Source organism: Rhodnius prolixus, unplaced genomic scaffold (assembly GCF_049639745.1).
Source record: "Rhodnius prolixus isolate KJV_2025 unplaced genomic scaffold, Rpr scaffold_5, whole genome shotgun sequence".
Lineage (NCBI taxonomy): Eukaryota > Metazoa > Arthropoda > Insecta > Hemiptera > Reduviidae > Rhodnius > Rhodnius prolixus.
The window spans coordinates 35983779-36007217 of NW_027411624.1; the positions used below are offsets into that span (position 1 = coordinate 35983779).

Sequence of the window (23439 nt, forward strand, 5' to 3'; positions counted from 1 at the left end):
ATCATTTCATTTTTTAGATAAAAATCCACATCTTAGTGAATTTGTTACGCAAATTAAATCCACACCAGAATTGCAAACAATATTTGATTCAATACAGAAAGATTCTTCATTGTTAAATCAAGAATCTAACTTAATGGATCTTAGCTGAGGCGAAGAATTTTTTTCTACATAAAAATGAGGAAAAAAAAAGAAGATTTATATAAAAACCTAACATATAATATATATATATATATTTATATATACTATACATATATATAATTATAAAGCCAAGAAAAATTGACTTTTCTCTTCATTTTGATGAATCAATATGAGCGTCATTATTTTGTATTTTTATTTTAAAATTAGATACAAAAAATCAAAAAGAACAGAAATAATAATTTAAATATGGTAAAGTGCTTCTAATTATTTTATCGTAAAAAAATTTGGGAGAAAAGATTAGCTTGTATGGTTAGCAAATACATATAATATAGCCTCATTAGAAAAAAAAAATTATATAAATATGAACGCCAAAACTGCTTAAATCATTAAACAACAAAAGTAGTAAGAGAAAGTATAAAAGAAGTAATTTTGTTTTGTTTCTTCAATATTTTAAATTTTATTTTGGAATTAATATGATTATTTTAAATAAAATAAATTAGCACAAGTAAAGAAGAAATGAGCACACATGGAAAAGAGGTAAATGTGCATTAAAACGAATCATATTGTGTGAAAAAGTTCATGTGCTGCTTGTTTAAAATTTTAAGTTGCTTTTTTCTTTTTGTTTTTTAAATGTTAATCGGGTTATTTTATTAGAATTTAAGAATTTGGCTAATAAAAAGGACTTATATACAAACAAAAGATTCAACTAAATAACTTATAAGGATTAAAAAAAAAAAAAAATCTTAGCATAATGTGTGCGTCTGTACAAATATAGAAGCAGAAAAATTGTAAATATTCAACATACATTGAAAGAAAATTTAAACAAGTTTCATAATAATCAAATAATAAGAAGGTGTATTCCGAATTATTTTTGTAAAAAGGACAAATATTTGGCTTCTATCTTGTAGTTTATGATTACTAGGTTTTTTTTTTCGAGTTAGAGCTGTGAAAGTTGCTTTTTGTTACAGGATTAAAAAGTAATCGAAGAATACAAAAGATATAGAAAAAAAAAAAGAATTTGGGAAAAAATTAATAGAAAACAGCAATATATTTAGTGAATAAATTTTTCTTTTAATATGTAATTTTTGAATATACAACAGTCTTACAAAAAAGATATCAATTTTTTTTTTATATAATTTTTTATTTTTACAACTAATACTGAATATCAGATAGACTTGAATCACATAAGCTTGGCAAAAAGTAAGATATAATACAAAAAAAAAAAAATACAACTTAATTAAATTTTTGAAATAAATAATGGACTTCTCAAAACTTAATTAAATTTACAAAATATTTAAATTAAAAACTTTTTCAAATGATACCATCCGATTTGTTTTGTAAAACAAAATGAAAGCTATGCCTTCAACTATTAGACAGTAGTAACTTATTGTCAATTGCCGAAAGAATTCCTGAATTTGAACATTGTTGAAGATAAGTTTTTCATAAAGCATAATTAATAGAACTTTTAATTTTGTTTATGTTAGGCACTCTTACAGAGTATAAACTTAGGACTAAATACACCTACCCTACTGAGTAGGGCTCAGAAAACTCTTCTTTTATTATTTTTTTCAGTCAATCTGTTGCTCAAAATCACTCTCTGGAAACTCTTATATTTACAATTGAAGAAAAAAATAAATAATAAATTTTAGGTCTAAAACTCGGTATTATTTACACACACACACACACACACAAAATACTGTGAAGCGAAGTATATGTAAAACAGGGCAGTCCTATATTCGCTTAGATGTACTGGAAACCAATTAAACAAAAGATTAATTTAGAGTACATACTAGCATGATTTATATATATATCTCCGCAATTCAAAAAACTATTGAATCGGTAGTGTACGTGGGGGGCAAAATACAAACTTCAAGACAGCCCTCAGGAAAGTTTTTAGCTTATGGGTGTGTGTGTATAGATAAGATACTCCAATTAGTTTAGTTAATGTGAAAATAAAATTCGTATAAATTAATTGTATTAATGCAATTTCCAAAAGTAATTGTAAAAATACAATTTTAAATTTAATTATTCACAGGAGGGGAAAAAATTGGTTGTAGGGATTATGTGCAAATAATGTTGGGAACCCTGGGCTGAATGTGTTTCATAATGTGAGGCGTACTTTTTAGTTTTAACTTAAAAATTTAATAAAAGTGTTAAGGATTTTCAAAGTAGATATATCAGTCTAAAATAGTGCATATTTTTAGAAATGAAACACTCTAAATCTTTGCCCCATCAAGTAAATCTATTTACAAAATTCATGTAAGTAACAAATTGAATCAATGATCTTACTCAAACTACTTGTTCAAAAATAATGAGTTATCTCTCAGAATAAAGCTGCAATTCAACATATTGCAATTAGACGAAAAATATGCTATAAATGTAATTAAATCTAACCATTTCTACTAGTTGATTTAGTAATGAAAATTATCTTCAACTCAGTTAAGTAAATAAAACTTCGTAAGAAAACATTCGTCCATTATCCTCTTTTATAAGTAAGTAGCGTAATTTAAAGAAAACAAAAATGCAATTAATACTATTAAATAAGGATTCAAAATCATAATTTTGAATTCACAAAGAATAATTGAAAGGACAAGTACAGTGCATAACTACATTTTTTTCTTTTTTTTTAATTATAAAATAAAGTAATTCTGATAGAATTTACCACACAAATACAATTACATGAAAAATTGTGATTGTAAATAAACATTTTGTGATTATGTACATAAGTTATTATGTAGACAATAAAAAAAAAAGAAAAAAAAAAAGCTAATTGACAATAAGAGGGCGAAACCTATTTACAAGAAACTTACAGGCCCAAACATTCAAAGCACGATTTAACTAATATTTCAGATACGTTTAATAACAAGGCATTAAAAACTACTTTGCAAGTAAATACTAAAGAGATTCTATTTTTCTTTTCTTATTGTATCTCTTCATCAATCTTGAATACCATCATAAAAAAACTTGTTACTTAATCGTCCCAACTAATTTACAAGATTCGTTCAAATTTTGACAAAAAAAGAAGATATTTTTACGCAATAACTTGAAATTCAACTGTACTATTATTTTTTTGTAAGATATTCTAATCGATTATTAGATATAATATAAACTACTTTACAATAAATTAAATTCATGTATTTATACAAATATCAACACATTCCACAGTATTACTAAAACAAAGAAAAGAAAATTAAATGAGATCAAAACAAAATTCAACTATATAAATACAAAATTATTTAAATACTAATTTTGAATAAATAAACATTAAAAAAAAAAGTCGGTAGCGTAAATACATAAATATATACTTCGCATGGGAAATAGGGCAATAACCTAAAAATGTATTCTACAATGACATTTAACTTACAAATAAACCGTGAACTTTTTAAGTAGCCTATGATATTTTGTTAAAAACTATCATATTAAAAACGCATTTTCGGAAGAGCGGAGAAAGCAAGATGGTAAAACCTGTGTCGAGTATAAATACATGTTTAAATAATATCACGATTAAAAAAATACATTTTTGTACACGACATAAAATAGTTAATTAAAACTAAATACTTTTTTAAAAGAATAAACTCTCTTTTTTTTTATATAAAACTTCCATTTAAATAAGGAAGTTAAAAAAAAGCTTTCTCAGACTAATATTCTCAAATTAATAACTTTAAGATAAATCCAATACAAATATGTTAGTTTGTTTTTATAATGTACTAGCGAATACTTGATGTAGGCAAACTAGATGTACCATTGTGCAAACCATGGACAGTACATTTGCTATAGCCATTAAACTGTGTTTCTTGCGAAAACTAGAATGTAATGCCATATAATGTGGACATTTCACTAGGCGACCTGGGCAGTGACTTCCAACTTCCATACCAACACCAGGAACATTTGCTTCCAATACTTTTTTCTGATCGATCAGTCTAACAACCTGAGGTGCTACATACAAGCGTGAAAGAGATTCCAAAAGGAAACAGCATGATATTGCAGTGACCTGAAAAAAAATTAAAAGATTTTTTCTAAATCTCCATAAATCAAATTATAATTTTAATTCACTAATAAAAAGTAATCACATTTTAACTGGTAATACTTTGAAGGTATGTAGCTAGTAAGAAGGATTTGCTTTGGAGTGAAATGTTCGATATAGGAATTTTAGAAAATTTACATCTGTTAAAAGTCTTCTAAGTACGAAAAACGTTGTTGGCCCTGTACATTGGAGTGAACAGAACGCTCAAAAAGTTGAAAACTCAAATGTGATACCCCATTTTAGGTCCTATTTCATTTCTAGAAATAAGGTTACTGCTGGAAGTGCATCTAATAATGCATTTTTAGTTTTAAGCGGTATTTTCAACAAAAAAAAATTGCAACAATTTTATTCAACTCTGAATACTATTGGTTAATGTAATAAAAATTACTTTTATTTAGAACCTTTTTTACGCAAAATATATTTTATGGTGTTTCAGGGAACATGAACTGTCAGTAAATTTTAGTTACAAGTCTTGGCTGAAGAAGAAAGAGCCTCGAAGTTGAAGTCCCAAGCACTACTGCAGTTTTTCGCTTTAAAATTGCAGTAAGGTAAAGTTGCAAGTATTTTTCTTCAAAATTTTTGACCTACTCCATTGCTAACATAATTTAACTGGCATAATGACACAAAATTTAAGAAATGTTACTTTTCCATGTGTAACTTATAACCTCAGCCGTAAGTACATATGTTAGTTGCTAAAAGTTAGTTTACACTTAAGTGCCCTTATGAAATTTTCTGTGGATTTAAAAAATGATGGAGTTGAATCTAGAAATTCAGGTTTTTTGCTCCCTTAGTTTTTTAAAAAAAGAGCTAAACCGCCTTTTACGAAATTAATGACAGATGAAGGCACTTTTATACTCATCAGTGCTCCTGCATCCGCACGCTGACTTGAAGTAAAACCTTTCTTCAAAATCCGAGATGTTTTTAGTTAAAAAAAAATAATTAGAACAGATCAACCAGCACTTTATCCCGAAAAGGATTTGTGGAAAAAGTAATGAAGATTTTGTACTCTTATGGTGGAACTACAAGGACTCATTTACTTTTAGCTGGTTCGAGACTCTAGTGCTTTGTATGGTATATTCGAATTTTAAATTTCATTTACCCATTTCTAGTTCCTTCTGGTTACACGGTAATTGGAAAATACAAGTTTGAAGAAGATGAAGATGGGGTTTTATTTTTACCTTACATGACGTTGGTTATGTTAGGGTAAGAGTATTTCACAAGAAGGTGACTAATAAAGGTAAGCAAAATTTCCCTTTGAATATACACAATAATAATTAGGCATCATCAGTTTGAGTACTAGTAAAATAAAATTGTAAATTACCTGAGTCCAATGTTTTGTCTCCCATGTCACATGACTGTGCAATTTAGAAAAACTGAGTAAAATAACTGCGCTTAATACGCTGTTAATGGTGAAGTAACGAGGAAATAGGATTCTCTGGACGTCTCCAAAAGCATGACGTGGCAATGAAAAGTACAATGTTAGTCCTAAAATAAAAATAAAAAATTAAGAAATTAATAGAAATAATTAACGTTAGTTAATTTAATATTGAAGAAAAACTAAACTTAAAAGAAGCAACAAACCTGAAACAAATGTCATCCAAAACTGTGCACCTAAATGTAAGCTAAATGCCAATAAGTAGATGAGAGAGGTGAATGAACCATAAGGTTTTGGGGCTTGACTTTGTGCTGGAAATAGTACAGAACCCACAAAGACAACTGCAATCATTGCCATAGCATGCACTGGTTGGCTGGATTCCAATATTGTTCTGTAAAAAAAAAAAAAAAAATTGAGTATGACAAATCAATAAAAAATTAATTATCTATTTACTTTTATGAAAATTTTATGTGACTCACAAATAGATTAATGATCTATTTAACATTTTTACTATCTATTACAATTTAAAAATAATCATTAATTAAAATCCATCATAAATCATTTATAAGAATCAAATTTAGGTTGTTTAGTAATCAGATAATTTAAATGGAACGTTTGTTTTTGTAAACAGTAAATATTTTATAGATGTAGAATTTGATTCCATTTTTTTTTTTTGTAGAATTTAGTTTTATGTTTACCGTACGTTCTATATTTCATTGAAAAATCTTTCCCTATTTTTGATCTCATACTTCCGATTTCAGAGATTTTAACAAAATTTACTAAATCAAAATAGTTATGATGCTCATCATACTAAATTTAAATCTAGGCAAATAAAAATTAGCGCTATTTAATAAAAATTGAATTATATACGTAGAAAATAAATTAATATCTAAAAGAGTCAACAAGTAGAGCAAGGACTGCATGTTGTCAACAAGCTTTAAACGATATACAATGGGAATAAATGGAGGCGGACACAATAGGTCGTTAATTTCCATTTGCTTAAAGTGTTCTATTGAATGGACTGCGTCTATTACAGAGTTAATACTTTATTTGATGGGCTATTTTTTGTGAAATCATATTAAGCAAACATTTACACGGATTTTTAAGTTAAGAAAATAAAAAAAGGCTGAATATTATTGGATGACGGGATGGAAATGTCACATTGAGAGTATAATGGTGTCCAGAGAAAGGTATCCTTGGAGCGCAAGATTTTGGAACCCTCTTTGGTGGCAATGCGAGTGAAACAGGACTGAATTACAAACTTAACCATAATCATTTAGGGCAACGCAGGGCTAGAACCCATTGGGCAATTGGTTACAAGGCATAATAAGTTTGTATAAATGAAAAACATCTAGATTCTTTTCCAAAAAAAAGTCAATGACCATATCTATTGGGAACAATACAGGTAATGATGTTCAACGAATTATCCTTGATTTATGTAAAACGTGTCTTAATTGCAAAGTTAAAGCAAACAAACAAAAATTAGCTCAAAACAAACTTGTAAACAACAATTATCACTGTGATTATTAGAAGTTAATATATACACATATACATAATCGGTACATCGCTCGGCTGTTCATTAGCGACTCTTAGAATGTTGTATGTATTATAATTAGAGTTTATATTGCTTTCATTGTGTTATATAATGTATGATATAATATTCTTATTTTGCATATTCTCAACATTCGTTGGAATATAATTTTTCACCTACAGAAGGATCAATTGTCCGTTACCTAATTTAAGTATTTTCTTTTTGCCAAATAATAATCTATAACTTTAAATTAAGGCACAATAACATTTGAGGTCGATTTGTGTTCTCTCGTTAAAGATATCTCTGTCCATTATCGGGCATTGGAGCTGTAAGTGGCTAGAAATCAGAAATAGAAAATCTAAGGGGAAAATAAAAATTAGTTTCATTATTATAGTTGTGACTTTTTGGACACGATTTGGGGGAAAAAAAATCATTAAAGGGACCCTAGCATTTTTGGTTACGCATTTTTTTTTCGCATTTTTTTTTTTTTAACTAGCAATTTTTCACAAGTATGCAAGTGGTTCTTATTGGATTATATAATGGCGAAAACTTTATTAAGGTCGGTCCCAAGTAACATGTAAATTAATATCAAATTTGAAAGTCCTGAACAGTTTTGCAAGTTACGTTTTTTGAATTTTGGAATTTTTATAAAGAGAGACTCTCAGACCTTTTTCAGAGGACATCAAAACATGTAGTTCCGGTAAATATTCGATAGCGAAAAGTATGATTGATTTTACGAGAATAAGAAAAAGTAATTTATATTGTGAATTAAGCAATATTTTAAAAATAGTGCCTTAGCTAATTTGTCATAGTTTATTTAATGTATAGTTCTCTAGGTAGTAAGAAATAGTTAACAAGCAACAAAAACTGTTTATTCATTGCTTAGAATGAATTCTCTATTGAAAAAGAGAGACTTGTCAAGGAACAAAGGCCCTTATGTTTGGTTAAGACAGGCCTACGTGAGGTTCAGAACGTTTATAGTATTTATGCCTCTTGGACATAAATCAAAACGCCCTTTACAATACTATTAATGTACAGGTTTCTCTAAGGAATGAACTATAAATAATACTATTATTTAATTTACTTAAAATTAAACAAATGTGAAGTATTGAATCAATGTTTTAAAAGAAATTATACAAAATTTTATCTATTTTTCGATTATATGAGTTATGGTAAATAAGTTTAAGGACTATTGTACGATTAGTATTTTTTGTGGAATATTGGTAATATTCTACCGATGACTGATTCATTAAGCCTAAAAATTTAGAATGTTAATTTGCTTTTATTTTAAAACTTAATTTTTGAAAAGATTATATCTTTAAAACTGCTCCAACATTAATAGCTACATGGATTGCAGGTGGTGCCAACTTGCGGTATACAATGGAACTACACATAAGAAGCCACATCAGTGTCTGGAGGTCATAAAATATCTGCGCTAAATGTATGGCTCGCTTTCACTTTTTATTTACTCAAAGGTAAGAGTAACTAATGTTAAAATTCATTCATACAATTAGAACGCTCATGATGGAATTATTACAATTGTAAAATTAAAAAGCTTCATAAAATTGGTCGTTAAAGTTGTAGACCTCATAAAAAAAACAAGAGATTTGTTATTTAGTTAAAAATATTTGACAAAAATGTTCACACAATGGCAGGTAGCAAGAGAAACCTGACTTCTCTTTCATTGAATTTTTTTTTTTTTTGTGAATGTAGCTAGTTCTATCATTCAGTGCAATTACATTCAATTGCATTCAAAAAGGTTTCATGTTTGCTATAATCCATGACATCATGGTATTTTTCGTTGCAAATAGCGCACAATTGCTCTGTCCTATTGTGTTTGCAGCCTAAATGATTTGCGCTCAGTCTATATTTGGTAGTGTCAAACTGTATGCTATTGTCCCTTTATTTGTACCAGGACCAGGTACAAGCAATTATTTATGTAAAATTGGTCCTAATTAAAGATATTTCATATTATCTTTGTCATGTACAACTTATTTTCGTTCTAATATGGTTTTTAAAATCTAAATGTGGTAGTTTTACTACAAAATAGTCCCTGATAGTGCGGATTTAGATGCAATAGCATCCATCAACGGTTTTGTATTGTTCTGGTAGATTTCGAGCTCAGATAAATCTCAAGTTTCTAAAATTTGAATTAATCCCTCTTACTCTTTCTAAAAATATCATAATTGCAGTAAGAGGAGTATCAAGTGATAGACATTAATTTTTATTGTTCTTTGCTCATTGTTCTGTTTATGGTTCATAAATTAGGCATGTTTTGTTTATCTTTTGCCTAAATTTTGTTGTAACTTTATTACAATTCATTTAAATTTATGTCGATTGAAAGACGATGGATTAAAAGGTATTTCCGTTCCGCTTACATATTTATGTTTCTTTTTTTGCTTTGCATCATTTATTTATATATTTAGAATTTCTTGCGTCAAACGGAGAAATTGGCGAGTTAACCTTCGACTGATTGCCAAAATTAAAAATTCTTTGAACTTTCAATGAATTCTGTTTCTTCTGTGTCTTGTTATTTAAACATAATCTATGAATTATCTTCTTACTCTTAAGACACATTTTGTATTTTCTATAAACAAGAACAGGTTAAAGTACTGGTCTAGTTTATTATTTATTTTTTTAAAGCTTACTGTTAAAAAAGAAATATCAGCTTTTATTGATGCCACCTTCAATGTGCCGCATTTATTTTTACCATCATAACTTGAATTACAAAGAAGTTGAGAAATACTATAGTGCTATTTGCACACTGAAAAACTAGTAGCAAGTAAAGCCTAATATCTTCCAATAAATTGCAAAATAATGTTTTAAATTTAAAGTTCTTTATTTTATTATGTTTTTTGATAGAAATTTCTGAAGATTTATGTTGAAGTTTAAAATAAATTTATTTGAACTTTGAGAGCTCAAAATGAAGCGTTCATTTTTTTGAAGCAGAAGATTAATATTTTTTTTTTTACTCAAAATGAATTTAAGGTTACATATTTTTCTTTTTTGTGAAATACCTGACGTAATAGTTTTTGCCTATCCTGTCTTCCTCTGATCAGTCTCATCGTGAATGACTTGGATAGATGTTCTCCATGAATTGTTTGTTGAAGGAATGGTGCGTTGATTTTTTTTTCCTTGGCGGTAATTGTGCAGATGATTGTTATTTTAAAACTGCAGGTGAGAAGAGATAATTAAAACTGGAGACAAGGCTTCTATTGTTTAACCAGGATCAATTGGTCCTGCCAATTCCCTAGATATTGTTCTTGCGTCCAGGTTATCTCTGTTGCTTCCACCAAGTTGAACCGATTGTCTCTCTCTCTCTCAATAGCCCTTAGGATTACTATCTTCTCAGTCTATCCTCTGCTTTACTCAGAACATTCCTCGATAAATTGGATAATGGCCCACTCTGTACAGAACTGAGGCTTGTTCAGAATTGAATACTTTTCCATAAATAAATATTTCTTCTTTTACGAGTATTTGTTCCTTTCTACTTTCGTAAATGGTTCCAAGAAGGTAACGTATTTGAAGTTTCCTCGATTAAATGTGATTAAAAAAAAAAAAAAAATAAGTCTGCAAATTTTGTTTCTCCACAATGAATTTGGTCGTTATTTTCACCTGTAAATAAAAATAGATAACTATGTTTAATATTCATGAATATGATCGTACGAAATATTAAATTTCGTTTGTAGATTTGATTTGGGACGTCATTTTATCTTTAGAGGGCAAAATGTAATAACATTTTATATATATTTTAAATCAATAAATGCAAACTCAAACTGATTTGTTAACGAGATTTTAAGAGATTAAACAAAATATAATTACTGAGTATAAAACAATGAAACTGCAGACAAAAAAAAATATATTTATGACCCCAAAGCAATGAACATATGTTCCATATCAGCCTTATCAATTCTTGTACAAGGTCACAAATGACATTATCTGTGTGCAACAATATGATTTATGGTAAAAGGTTTTTCATGGAGGTCATAATGTTATTTAGCCTAGAGTGGCGGGGGGGAGGGGGCGAGTAAGCTAACAGAATTAACAGATTTTTGTTTTTATCAATTTACGTAAATTAAACAATTTTTTTTTGTATTTTTAAAATCAAATATTTGTACACTCTCTACAATTAATTGAGAGACATTGTAGTCAAATACAATTTTTTTCATTGTTTTATAAATATCATTAAATTAAAATGGTGGAACACTCACACGACATTTTATAGCTTTTATATTCGTTGAACTTTAATATCGGAATTTTTACTAAAAACAAGAACAAAAATATTGTAAGCTACTTCGGAAAAGTTGCTTTTTTTTAAGAATAATTTAAAGAAAGACACTGCCAGGTAGTGGCCAAATGTTAATTTCTATAAAATCTCAAGCTTTGAAGGTGTTTTTTCAAAAAACAAAAACAAAAAACGAGGCATACTTTCTGTAAAATCAGATATTTTTTTAAAAAAACTTGGAAAATTGAATTTTAGTTTAGCCTTCTGATAATTTAAATAATTATAATAATTAATTATAATTATTTATATAAAAAAAAAAATTAATAAAATATTCTGGATGTACATAAAATTGTGCAAGATTACAACAGTCCACTCTACCTGACCAGTTTAATATAGTGTTCCATTGAAATTTTTTTATTTTTAACTATGACGTAATACTGGATTAAATAGATAAATCATTAATTTTTAATTATTAAAAAAAAAATTAAATAAAATTGGTGCGAACAATCACACGACTTGGCTCTTAGCGCAATATATTCGTTATAAATTATAATTACAATCTCTTGAAACATGGAGTTTATACTAAAAGAGATATTTTAGTTGTTAAAGATGAAATCCATTAGCAATTGCGTTGATAATAGAAAAATATAGAACAGCTGCTGTGTACAAGTTACTTCTTCGATGGATTTTTTTTTTTTTTTGGCATTGGTTTTCGCCATCGTCTAGGTGCTTATCACTAGAATATCACTCACTCTCCATTCTTACTTATAAATACATTCGCTTCACTCATCCCTCTACTATATACAACTATTTACATACAAACTTACAACTAATGGATGGATCAGTACTCTATAGTCCTGCCATCCTTATAGCTTAACCGAAATTAAAATCACCGTAATCCATCTCTAATCGTTTCCTTGCATTCATTCTATAACTTTTAAAAACATTCATATTTCATTGCTAGCTCTGCTATAGACTTAAGCACATATATGTTGGTGGAGAATATTATGTCTTCGAGGCGAAATGGTGCATCTAAATAACTGTATAAGTCGTCAAACATTCGTTTCCTTTCTACTACATTACATGGAGTGAACATATCCATTATTATATGTTTGAAATCCTCCTCCTCATCAGCAATCTACGCAAAGAGGAGAGAGAACCTTTTTGTGGATCCTGCGAAGATACGATCCGCACACCGCGTGGTTCGCTCCTCTCAGCCTGCTCTTATTGTCGTAACAACCCATTTATTCAGTGACAGTTCCCATAAAACCATGGTTGTCTAGGTAACTGATCTACACATAGTTTTATAGGATCTCCCTTTATTACCATTACTGTTAATCTGTCTGCCATTTTTGTAGTGCTGCTTTAGCAATTGATCACTTGATATCGGTGTGTGGTAATTTATAATTAGCCATTACCCCCACTATTGGTGGCTTCCTTTGCAAGTTTATCCACGATTTCATTCTCTTTTATACCACACAATGACCCCCTTACCCACAAAAAATTAATGCAGACCCCCCTTCTCTTTAAAAATGGCTATAGTTTCTACAATCTCTGCGATAATGTGATTCATTCCTGCAGACTGGTTGTGTATATGTGATAATTTACACAACGCACTCTGGCTGTCACTAATAATGGTATATTTTTTCTCCGACAACGAATAAATATATTTTAAAGCCGTTAAAATAGCAATTAGCTCCGCTGTATAGATGGACGCCTCATCTTCTAATTTAATTATCGTAAAATAGTTCCGAACCGGATCATACACAGCACTTCCGACGATGGATTTCCTGTAGCTTCTGTGATTGTATGGTCAAGTTTTTATAGAGTTGCCTGAGACTTTTGGCTTCCCGTTTAAAGCTTTTTCAGTTGAGTCATTTTTTTATATTTATATAAAAAATGGTCACAATTATAATTAATATTTTTTGCGCTGGGCAAAATGTCAGTTGGTTTTTTTTAAGACTTCTGTCTTTGCTCTTATCCCCACTCCTTTTTGACCAAATAATCGGTTTTTGTAATTCACCGGAAGGTTTACTATGTGTGTGTGTCCAATGTAACAACGTGGAATAAGGAATTATTTCTTCTTAATAATAATTATATATTATAACTTCAGAACAATGAATAAAATTAAATTCAATCATTTCGCCATCAAGTTATATTAAATACGTTCTAGCCATCAATAGAATAGAAAGTGCGATATAAATAGCCTCGAGAAGTTACTGCAGGGTCGACTGCAGGCGGGTCGCTACATTGGTTTGTTGCTTTTTTCTCTATCCACCCCGGCTCTACCAGAACTGGTCTTTTAAGTTGTGTTTCTCTTGGTTCTTTTAACTGACCTTTTTATATCTCTAAAGGTTTTTTTTTTTTTTTAACCTCAGCCGAGTTAAGTGAAATTTCTCAACAAAACTCAACGAAACACTCAACCTTTATATACTCATTTATTTATTTTTTAAATAAAAAAGTTTAGCGGCGTGATTAAAATTTAAAAAAAAAAGAAAAGCGTTCCTCCCATTTTAAATAGAGAGAATCTGGTCCATTCTCACTCATGCTTGGATTTTCTCTTACCGCAATGTACGTCATGGAAAAAAATGTCTCTGAAGAGAAAGAGAGAGAAATCCATCGGCAAAAAAAACGCATTATTTTTTGTTCTACCATTCGGAGGAAGTAAGTAAATCGTACCAAATTGTCGAAATTGAAATATTCTTTTTGGATTCCCTGTGAGACAGAGGAAGTGACTTTCACTAAAAAAACTGCCGTCATTTCTAATCTTGAACATGATTATACAGGACTACCTTCCTGTAGTTTTATATATATAGATTAATTAGATAATAATATTATCTAATTTACACCTGGTAGAAAAGATGTTCACGTTCCTTGATAAAATATAAATGTGAAATTTAATACGTGAGGATAAATTGTTTAGCTGCCACAGATATTGAATTACCGCAGAAAAATATTGGTATTTAATTGAAGAAAAATATTATTTTAATAGAATATAATTGAGAACATTAAATTAGTCTTAAGTAGAAGTTATGTTGAAGTTTAAAACAGTGCGTTTTAGCGTACTAATTGTTTTCTATAAAAACAAAACTTCTTTTTTTTTTTCAAATTGTTACTCACAATACTAAGTAAGGAAAGTATTGTAATCGTGCAGGGTTTCCAATTTCAGTTTTCGTCGGACCAATTTCCCTTTTCCTGAGTACAAAGGATTAGTTTTTAACCAACTGAAAATGAACACACCATGATTGTGGGTATGGCGTCATTTCAGTTCGTATTCATTGGTACTCAAAATTCGCCTTATCGTGGAAAATCAATGATTTCTGGAGTAGTAGCCTCAACAGGGCGTGTCCAGAACCGTTCAGCGTCACTTGTGCCCCCATATGGCCACTCCGAAAATTTTTGAAACCACTTATAAACTGTTCTAATCGAAGGTGCAGAGTCACCATAATGTTTATCAAGCTTCTCCTTTAGTCTCCTGAGGCGTTTTGCCTTTCAAAAAAGTAGTGTTTAATCAACACACGAAATTCTTTTTCGTCCATTTTTTTTTGAAAATCACTCGACTTCCTCGATTCAAACGAATGCCAAACACAAAGAAATAGACCGATCTGGCTGAAACTTGGTGTGTGTTCTTCCAAGAGATGCTACTAACTAAACATAACCTCGATACGCGACAGTAGTGCTATCTCTCTGACTTTGCACGGACTTTTCAAACGACCCTTGTATTATTTCGTTTAGGAATCTACAGTGGACATGACAATAAGATTTTAAGGACAATTTCTATATTTTTTATTTTTATTAATAGGTGTTAAGAGGAATAAAACTCTGTTTAGCTATAATCTAGTTTGAAGGAAATGCCTGAACCGGATGTAACTATTTTTTTTTTTTTTTTGCTCGATGGATTGTTCATTTTTCGCTAATTCAGCTCCTAGGTTTTCTTATAAACTTCGTGTACACATTACGTACATTATATTTTGATCATTTTTAAATTCGATCGGAATTTGAAAAAAATAATAATAATAATAATTGTTCAGAAGGGAAGGGATTAGCTGTGGGGTTAGCATACTGGACTCCCACGCGGAGGTCCCGGGTTCGAATCCAGCAGCTGACCCTTAGATTTTCTCTTCCTAGGAGCTTCTTACAGCTCACTGTCCGGTGATGGACAGTGTTGTCTGTAAAGAGAGAACACTGTCCGGAGGCCGGCAGTGCACTGGAAAAAGCTCCGGGCGCTAATAACCTCAGCTGTTGATGCGCCAAAAAAAAAAAAAAAAATAATTGTTCAGAATCTTCAGAAAGTCGTATAAATTGTTCACATATTCAGTAAATAATTTTTTAATAATAGAAAAAGTGGGAAAAACATACGTAAATACCGACGACGATTCCACTACGTTAAAGTAACCGCAATTAAAAATTGACGTAAATAATATTCTCTATAAATTGAAAAATTTAATTGCACAAATAAACAAATATATATTTTTCATGCATCCTGAGAAGATAACAATTTTTTTTTTTAAATATTATTTTTGCTGTTATTGCTATTAAGATATCTGATCAAGCCAATTAGCGCAGTCAAATGGAAATGCCAAGGATATTACATAAAAAAGATTAAAAAAACAAAATGCTTATCAAGATTTGTTTAATATATAAAACAAAACTTGAGAAACTTCAATTCCTTGGTTTGTTGTGTAAAATTTTATTTTTAAGATCTGATTATTATCTTTTTAGTAGGTATTTTTAATAAAGTAATAATGTTAAGAATTTTTCCTGATGGGATAATTTTAAGCAGCGCAGTTTCAAATTTAGAAAAAAAAACAATAAAAAGAAATCTGTTAAGAACTTGATTTTCTTTTACAACAATTTAGGTTAATAAATGTTCTTGAAATTTAGAATTTGTGCGGGAAAAAAGTCGCTAAAAAAACCCGCAAAATTTACGCTTTAAAGGGTCATTTCCGCTAAATTAGTTTTTGTTTAATAATATAATTAATTTGAATTGATGTAATTCAGGTGGCATGTGGTTGCACATTGAGGTGATACTTTAGTAAAGGGTGGCCCCCCCCATTTCTCTAGTTTCTGTCAATAAATTAAGATATAAATCTCTCTCTGTATGAGAATTACGTCAGTAGTTAGATTTCGTGATTTAAATATTAATGTGAAATTAAAATATTCATGAACTGAAACTCGCTATCTTTTTTTTCCCGTCTCAACTGACGGAAAAGGTAGACTTAAATTCAAATCTATTTTAATAGATTTTAGATCAGGGTTAACTATCAGATGATAGTTGTTTTTTTTTTTTTTTTAATTTCAAGGGCCTCCCAACTAGTCCATCCGGTTTTTACCTTCTTGTATTTACTGGGTAAAGGGAAGTTTTGGGTTATATCAAAATTTTTGAATTCGATTTTTCCCATTGGATATAGGAAAAAATAAAATATTTCTCCATCTCCAGAATAATATTAATTAGATATTTGGCAGTTATTTTATTTTGTAGCATTACCTTAATACTAGGGTCGTTTGAAAAGTCCGTGCAAAAATAAAAACTACTTAATTTTTTTGGGGTAAACCTTTTTTATTTTTCAACATAGTCTCCTTTTAGGCTTATACACTTCGTCCAACGCTGCTCTAGTTTGTTGATCCCTTCCGAATAATAGGATTTGTCCAAGTCTGAAAAATAGCCATTCGTTTCTGCAATCACCTCCTCGTTTGAATAAAATCTTTTTCCCGCCAGCCATTTCTTCATATTGGGGAACAAATAATAGTCCGAGGGAGCCAAGTCTGGAGAATAGGGGGGGATGTGAAACGAGTTGGAACCCTATTTCCATTAATTTTGCGACCACAACTGCTGAGGTGTGAGCTGGTGCGTTGTCGTGACGGAAAAGGACTTTTTTGTGGGCCAATCGTGGGCGTTTTTCTTGCAGCTCGGTTTTTAAACGGTCCAATAACGATGAATAATATGCACCTGTAATAGTTTTACCCTTTTCCAAATAGTCGATGAGGATTATTCCTTGCGAATCCCAAAAGACAGTCGCCATAATCTTTCCGGCCGAAGGAACGGTCTTCGCCTTTTTTTGGCGCAGATTCCCCCTTGGTAACCCATTGTTTAGATTGTTCTTTGGTCTCAGGAGTGTAGTGATGTATCCATGTTTCATCCACAGTGACGAAACGACGCTTAAAGTCCTGCGGATTCTTCTGGAACAGCTGCAAACCGTCCTTGCAACACTTCACACGATTTCGTTTTTTGGTCAAGCGTGAGCAATCGCGGCACCCATCTTGCGGATAGCTTTGTCATGTCCAAATGTTGATGCAAAATATTATGTACCCGTTCATTCGAGATGCCCACAGTACTAGCAATCTCACGCACCTTTCACTCTTCTGTCATCCATCACCATATCATGGATTTTATCAATGATTTCTGGAGTAGTAACCTCAACAAGGCGTCCTGAACGTTCAGCGTCACTTGTGCCCATATGGCCACTCCGAAAATTTTGAAACCACTTATAAACTGTTCTAATCGAAGGTGCAGAGTCACCATAATGTTTATCCAGCTTCTCTTTAGTCTCCTGAGGCGTTTTGCCTTTCATAAAGTAGTGTTTAATCAACACACGAAATTCTTTTTCGTCCATTTTTTGAAAATCACTCGACTTCCTCGATTCAAACGAATGCCAAACACAAAGAAATAGACCGATCTGGCTGAAACTTGGTGTGTGTTCTTCCAAGAGATGCTACTAACTAAACATAACCTCGATACGCGCCAGTGGTGCTATCTCTCTGACTTTGCACGGACTTTTCAAACGACCCTCGTATATCTGGTTCATTAACCACGTGAAGCGTTTTGGAGCTCTATGTGCCGATCGTAAGGCCGAAAAATAATTTTTTTTAACTTTACCTACTAGTTTATCTCAGTCCAACAATACGAACGTGCACAACAATCTTTAATATACCTATAACCGCAGACATAACCAGCGCTGCACAGAGTTCTTGGTTCGTAATTATTTTCAGGTTTTACGATTCCCTCCCCCATAGGCTAACTGTTGATTATTATAGCCAATCTTTTACAGCAAACATTTACTCATTGGCAGGTGGGTCCCACCTGTGGCCTAGGCTGTGTAAAATAACTACTGAATATTCTCATTTGTCCAAGCTTTTGAAAATCTACCAATTTAAATCACTTTTTCCACAATAAAAATTCATTTTTAATTTTTTGCAAAACTAAACGTTTTTATTAAATTAATAATAAAATTTATTGGTGCTAATTACTAAATTTTTTCAACTAATTATTATTAACAAAATGACCTGAACTGTAATAATGTTGCAGATAATATTTATTTTTTCTAATTGCATTAAACACTTTACAAATTCTTTTTAAGAAAAGCTTATCTAAGCAATTTTCGTGTGATTTGTAACCGATATTTACTTTTTGTACAATTTTTTTTATACAAATGTGCTTTTAAATTTGAATAATTCATACTGAAAATTATTTGTTGATTTATGAAAGCCATCTTTCTAATTTAAATTTATGAGAATATTTCATTCTTTTTAATTATTACTGTTACAAAACCCAAAATAAATGAATTACTGTAACGCTAATAAAAGGAAAAATTGAATTAAATCTGAAGGTCAAGACAATAGTATAAATGGAAACGCCACATACACGTGACGATTAGCGTAATTGCAATTTTATAAAAAGAAGAAGATAAAAAGAAAAAACGCTGATAATAATTCTTCCTATTTTTTATGCATATCACAGATTAATGAATCAATTTTCTTTTTAATGCTGCTATTAAATGTTTAATTTTTTTTAAAAATTAATTTAATCAAAAAATTGTGGAGACCAAAAAATCTCTAGAAATTTACAATAAAATTATTAGAAAAAAACTGAAATTCGGCGTGAATTACTGTAATTGCAATTCTCCAACAGTCTTATGTGAGAAATTTTCTTCGAATAATTAATTCACCCACAAAAAAATAAACTCATAATAACAGAAATTGTGAAATTTGATATTGTTAATGACGTATATACATTAAATAGGTTTTAAGTTACATTTTCAGGGCAACCTAAACCATTCCTTGTTTCTGGGCAAAAAAAAATTCTTCCCATACTTCCCCGGTTTGGGAATTTAAATCGCTTATTTTTTGTCCCTTTGCAAACGAAGTTTTTAGCGTTTTTCGTTTTTAAAGCTTAAGTGTTCGCTCAAAGAATATTAGTTTACTAAAAACTATTTTTCATTTCCCCTTAGTCGATTTCAAAACTTATAATTTAAGTGAACATTTGACCTGATCGTAATACTTGCGATATCTTTAAACGGAAACCTTACTTCTTTACGTAATTAGTACTTACGTTTTATTCATTAAAACTAATCGTAAAATTAATTACCAATTAAGCTCTTTTTGTTGATGTTGTTTTAACTGAAAAATTTATGTAAATGATCGCACTCGTTTAATTAATATTTTTTGTTTCTACGCCAAATTCTATGAACATTGTTTTTTGAATTGTTTCAAAACTTCGCAAAGTGCACGAACTTAATTTAACTATAAAATCCAAAACCGAATTAGAGTTAAGGAAAATATGCAAACTATGCTGCGATAAAATCTTGAGGTATTCCTCATTTTCTTAAAGGTAGAAATATAATTTTTTTTTTTAAATAATACGTATTTTTTTTTCAAACTAATACTTTTTACTGAACTTTTTAGATGGTTTAGTAGTCTAAATAGAATAAAAAAAAATGAAAACTTGAATTACACAAGCCCGTTACTTAGAATGATTTGGAGTCATCGAATTGTTGTAGAATAATAAGGTAGCTTCACTATGAATCTCTGATGGAAGATTATTCCACAGAAATTGATAAGATCCGAAAAACATCACTTTATTTCTGAGACCCACGTCATTCCCAGAACAGGACTAACAGACAAAAAAACAAAAGGAAGTTACTATCTAAGTGGTTATTTTCCAGCTAACCCACAGGCAAGCGTTTTTTTGAGCTCCACATTTATCCACTCTCGGATCGCACTTATCCACTTTAGACAATAACAACAACTCTGCACCCTCAACTAACATTAGGAACCGTCATATCCGGGAATAGCTCTCTTATACGGGCTTTCAAAGCGTTTAAGCTTCTCATTCCTTTATTCAGGGTCAAAACGTAACGGACAAGAGTCATAAAATTTTTTACAGTTATACGTATACTAATAAGTTTTCAATATTTATCTCTATTGCGCAATTAAATTTACTAGGTACTTATGTTTTTAAGAAATAAATTATTAATGTATATTTGATGCGTTAAGTACCAGCCAATAGTCGGATAAACAACAAAGTGAATTTAACAATGTAATAATCTTATTTGTGACATAAATTTATTATCAGTTTACGATGTTTTATTGTGTCCCTGGCCGGTTTCGGACTTCTATCCTTTATCTAGATTTGATTTATCAATTTAATGTAGGGAATTTTACTTCAAGTATTTTTTTGTACTGAGATTATTATTTTTTTTATCTTTAGTGGCGACGGGTGGGTAGTGGACTAGCCACTTCACTATACCTACTGGTATTCTAGTTTAACAATACTAAGTAGCACTCAAGTTGACTATCTTTGCACTGAAACCACCGGGGATATATCGTTTTTTGCAGGGTCCTTTGGTGTGTTACCAATTTTTCGGATTTACCATTCCAATAGGCTGTAACTGCAATTATCTGCAATCTCTCTTACGCCGATATTCAGCCATTTCTGGGTAAGAGACCCTAAAGGTTTTCCCGAAAAACTGGTACTAACAGTGAAAAATCCATTTTCTATAATTTGGGTTGGTCGTAAATGTTTTCTCTTTACTTAGTAAATGTTAGCTTTTCCAAACTAACTTGTAAGTAGCTGTAGTTATAGAAAGTAACCAATAATTCGTTTTATAATATTATAATCGTTATTTTTTAATAATGTATGTTCAAAATAAGTTCAATTCCTAGTTGCATTATCCTATGTACGGCCTCATTATTAATTGATATCTCCCTGAATCAATTTTCTTCCTAAGCTGGCAACATTTCTACTTGTTATCATCTATCTACGGGCATTTATAGTAATTGTCTATCTATTAGAGAAAGAAATATTCAGTAAAAAGTCCAGATTTGCTTCGAATAATTTTGCTTGAAATGTGTATTGTTTTGTGCGTATGTTTAAAAGCAAAAAAAAAAAAAAAACAAAATAAGGACAACTTTGTACGCACAGGCAATTAATGAATGCGGTCAAATTTTGTCGTAAACATTGTTTTAAGTACAAAGTACTTGCTATCTTCTAAATTCTTTGCCCAGCTATGATTGCCTGCTGATATATCACGGGTTCGCCTAGAACGATTTTAATTGAAAAGTTCACCAACATGAAAAATTTTTCTTTCTCCTTATTATTTGGGTCAAAACTAACCAAAATCCACTGAAAACCAAATCGGTTTACGTTGCGGATTTTTTTTTTTTAAATTTTTCAGGTCAAAACTGCTTTTTTTGCATTGTTAAGCCTAATAAATGGAAAAACAATACAGTTTTTTGCAAAACCAATGCATGCATTTTGAAGCTGAGGGAATTTCCGACAGATTGAAGTATTTTATAAATGATAAAAATGAAATTTCAACATTCAAAATCAATAAAAAAGACATTTCTGAGCAAAATAGGGCAAAAACAAGGGTTTCTCCCATTTCAAAGCTTACTTAACAAATAAATCATCGTTTTTTTTGTGGAAGGGAATGGGACTTTTCAAAAATGAGAAAAATTCCTGCAAAATACAATATTTATACACTGGAAAAAGTGAAATTTTCCAATTCAAATTCATTTAATGAAACTTTTTGGATTAAAAGAGCCCAAATAATTTTTTATCGCATTGCAGGGCTTAGTAATCCAAAAAGTTTTATTTTTATCATTTATAAAATACATCAATCTGTCGGAAATTCCCTCAGCTTCAAAATGCATGCATTGGTTTTGCAAAAAACTGTATTGTTTTTCCATTTATTAGGCTTAACAATGCAAAAAAAGCCCGTTTTTGACCTGAAAAATTAAAAAAAAAAAAAAATCCGCAACGTAAACCGATTTGGTTTTCAGTGGATTTTGGTTAGTTTTGACCCAAATAATAAGGTGAAAAAAAAATTTTTCATGTTGGTGAACTTTTCAATTAAAATCGTTCTAGGCGAACCGTGATATAGGAAAACAACAAAACTCGGTATAATGTTTGCGTATTTTAGGTGTAAATGAGCGTTTTAGTGCTGTTCTAAAATTCTATCACTTAGTAATTATTAAAAACAATTAGGAAAAAGTCCACAAATTTTTTTTTTTTTCTCTTGCTGATTTGTAGATTTTTATAGAATCATTCCAGTAAGCGCCATACGGTAGCCGAGCGGTTAGAAGGCGAGACCTGTAAAGCTAAACACATATTTTTGGTACTGGGTTCGATTCCCGGTCTAGGCCTTGGATTTTATTTAATGCTTAATTTGAGAAATTTGTAAGTTCTATAACTTCTATAATTCTATAATGATAGTAAGCAGTAATTGATTAATTTAAATAAATTGTTAATATTATTTTATTTGAATTTTTACCTAAATATAAGTAAAAAAATTAGCGAAATATGTAAACAAAATTAGTTTTTAAGCAATCTTTTTACCAGGCTTGAAAATTTGTAACAAAATAGATGAAACAATTACTGCTTTTCAAATAAATACTAAATTTGAGAAATAATAGTAAACTAACCTTATCTTGCCATTGGAATGAGCCTTATTTAGAAATGTGTAGACTGTGTCCAAAGCCCTTTTCTGTGCTGTAGTCACACGGCCAAGTAGATCGGAGTTGGTTGTTGGCTGTATTTTCATCATGGAATCTTCTGCTCTCATTGATGTTGTTGATTCTTTTGGTAAAATTAATTTATCATTACAGCCACATTCCACTGAATAACACATTTTTTTTGGGTTTTTTTAAAATTGAGAGTTTTACGAATAATCTTCGCTAGAAGCAAGAGAATTCTCTTTCAGAAATTAACTCGACTGCATACAGTAGAGACACTAGCAGTTAACTGGTTGAAAGACCTGCTATTTGGCTAACCTTATAGACTAGTAAGGTACCCCCACTTTGTGGACTGTCTCAAGTAGTAGGCGTCATCTACACCCCCCCAATCAAAATTCGTGTTTTAATTTATT

General features: G+C 30.3%; 2 protein-coding genes across 2 annotated transcripts in view; one reads left to right on the forward strand and one right to left on the reverse strand.

Moving 5' to 3' along the window:
• The window catches only part of Cand1 (Cullin-associated and neddylation-dissociated 1), a 15389-nt gene extending 11946 nt beyond the window's left edge, over window positions 1–3443 (forward strand). The window contains exon 22 of the mRNA XM_074134874.1: window positions 18–3443. Coding sequence (XP_073990975.1) covers window positions 18–148 — 131 coding nt within the window. The 3' untranslated portion in view covers window positions 149–3443. The remainder of the gene's footprint in view (window positions 1–17) is intronic.
• Window positions 1811–23346, reverse strand: LOC141457675 (transmembrane protein 205). Its single transcript, XM_074134887.1, has 4 exons — window positions 22997–23346; window positions 5744–5928; window positions 5484–5647; window positions 1811–4129 (listed from the first exon to the last, which is right to left on the reverse strand). Exons 1-4 carry the CDS (start codon window positions 23200–23202, stop codon window positions 3836–3838), a joined length of 849 nt encoding a protein of 282 aa, XP_073990988.1. The 5' UTR covers window positions 23203–23346; the 3' UTR covers window positions 1811–3835.
• Window positions 23347–23439: the final 93 nt, after the last annotated feature.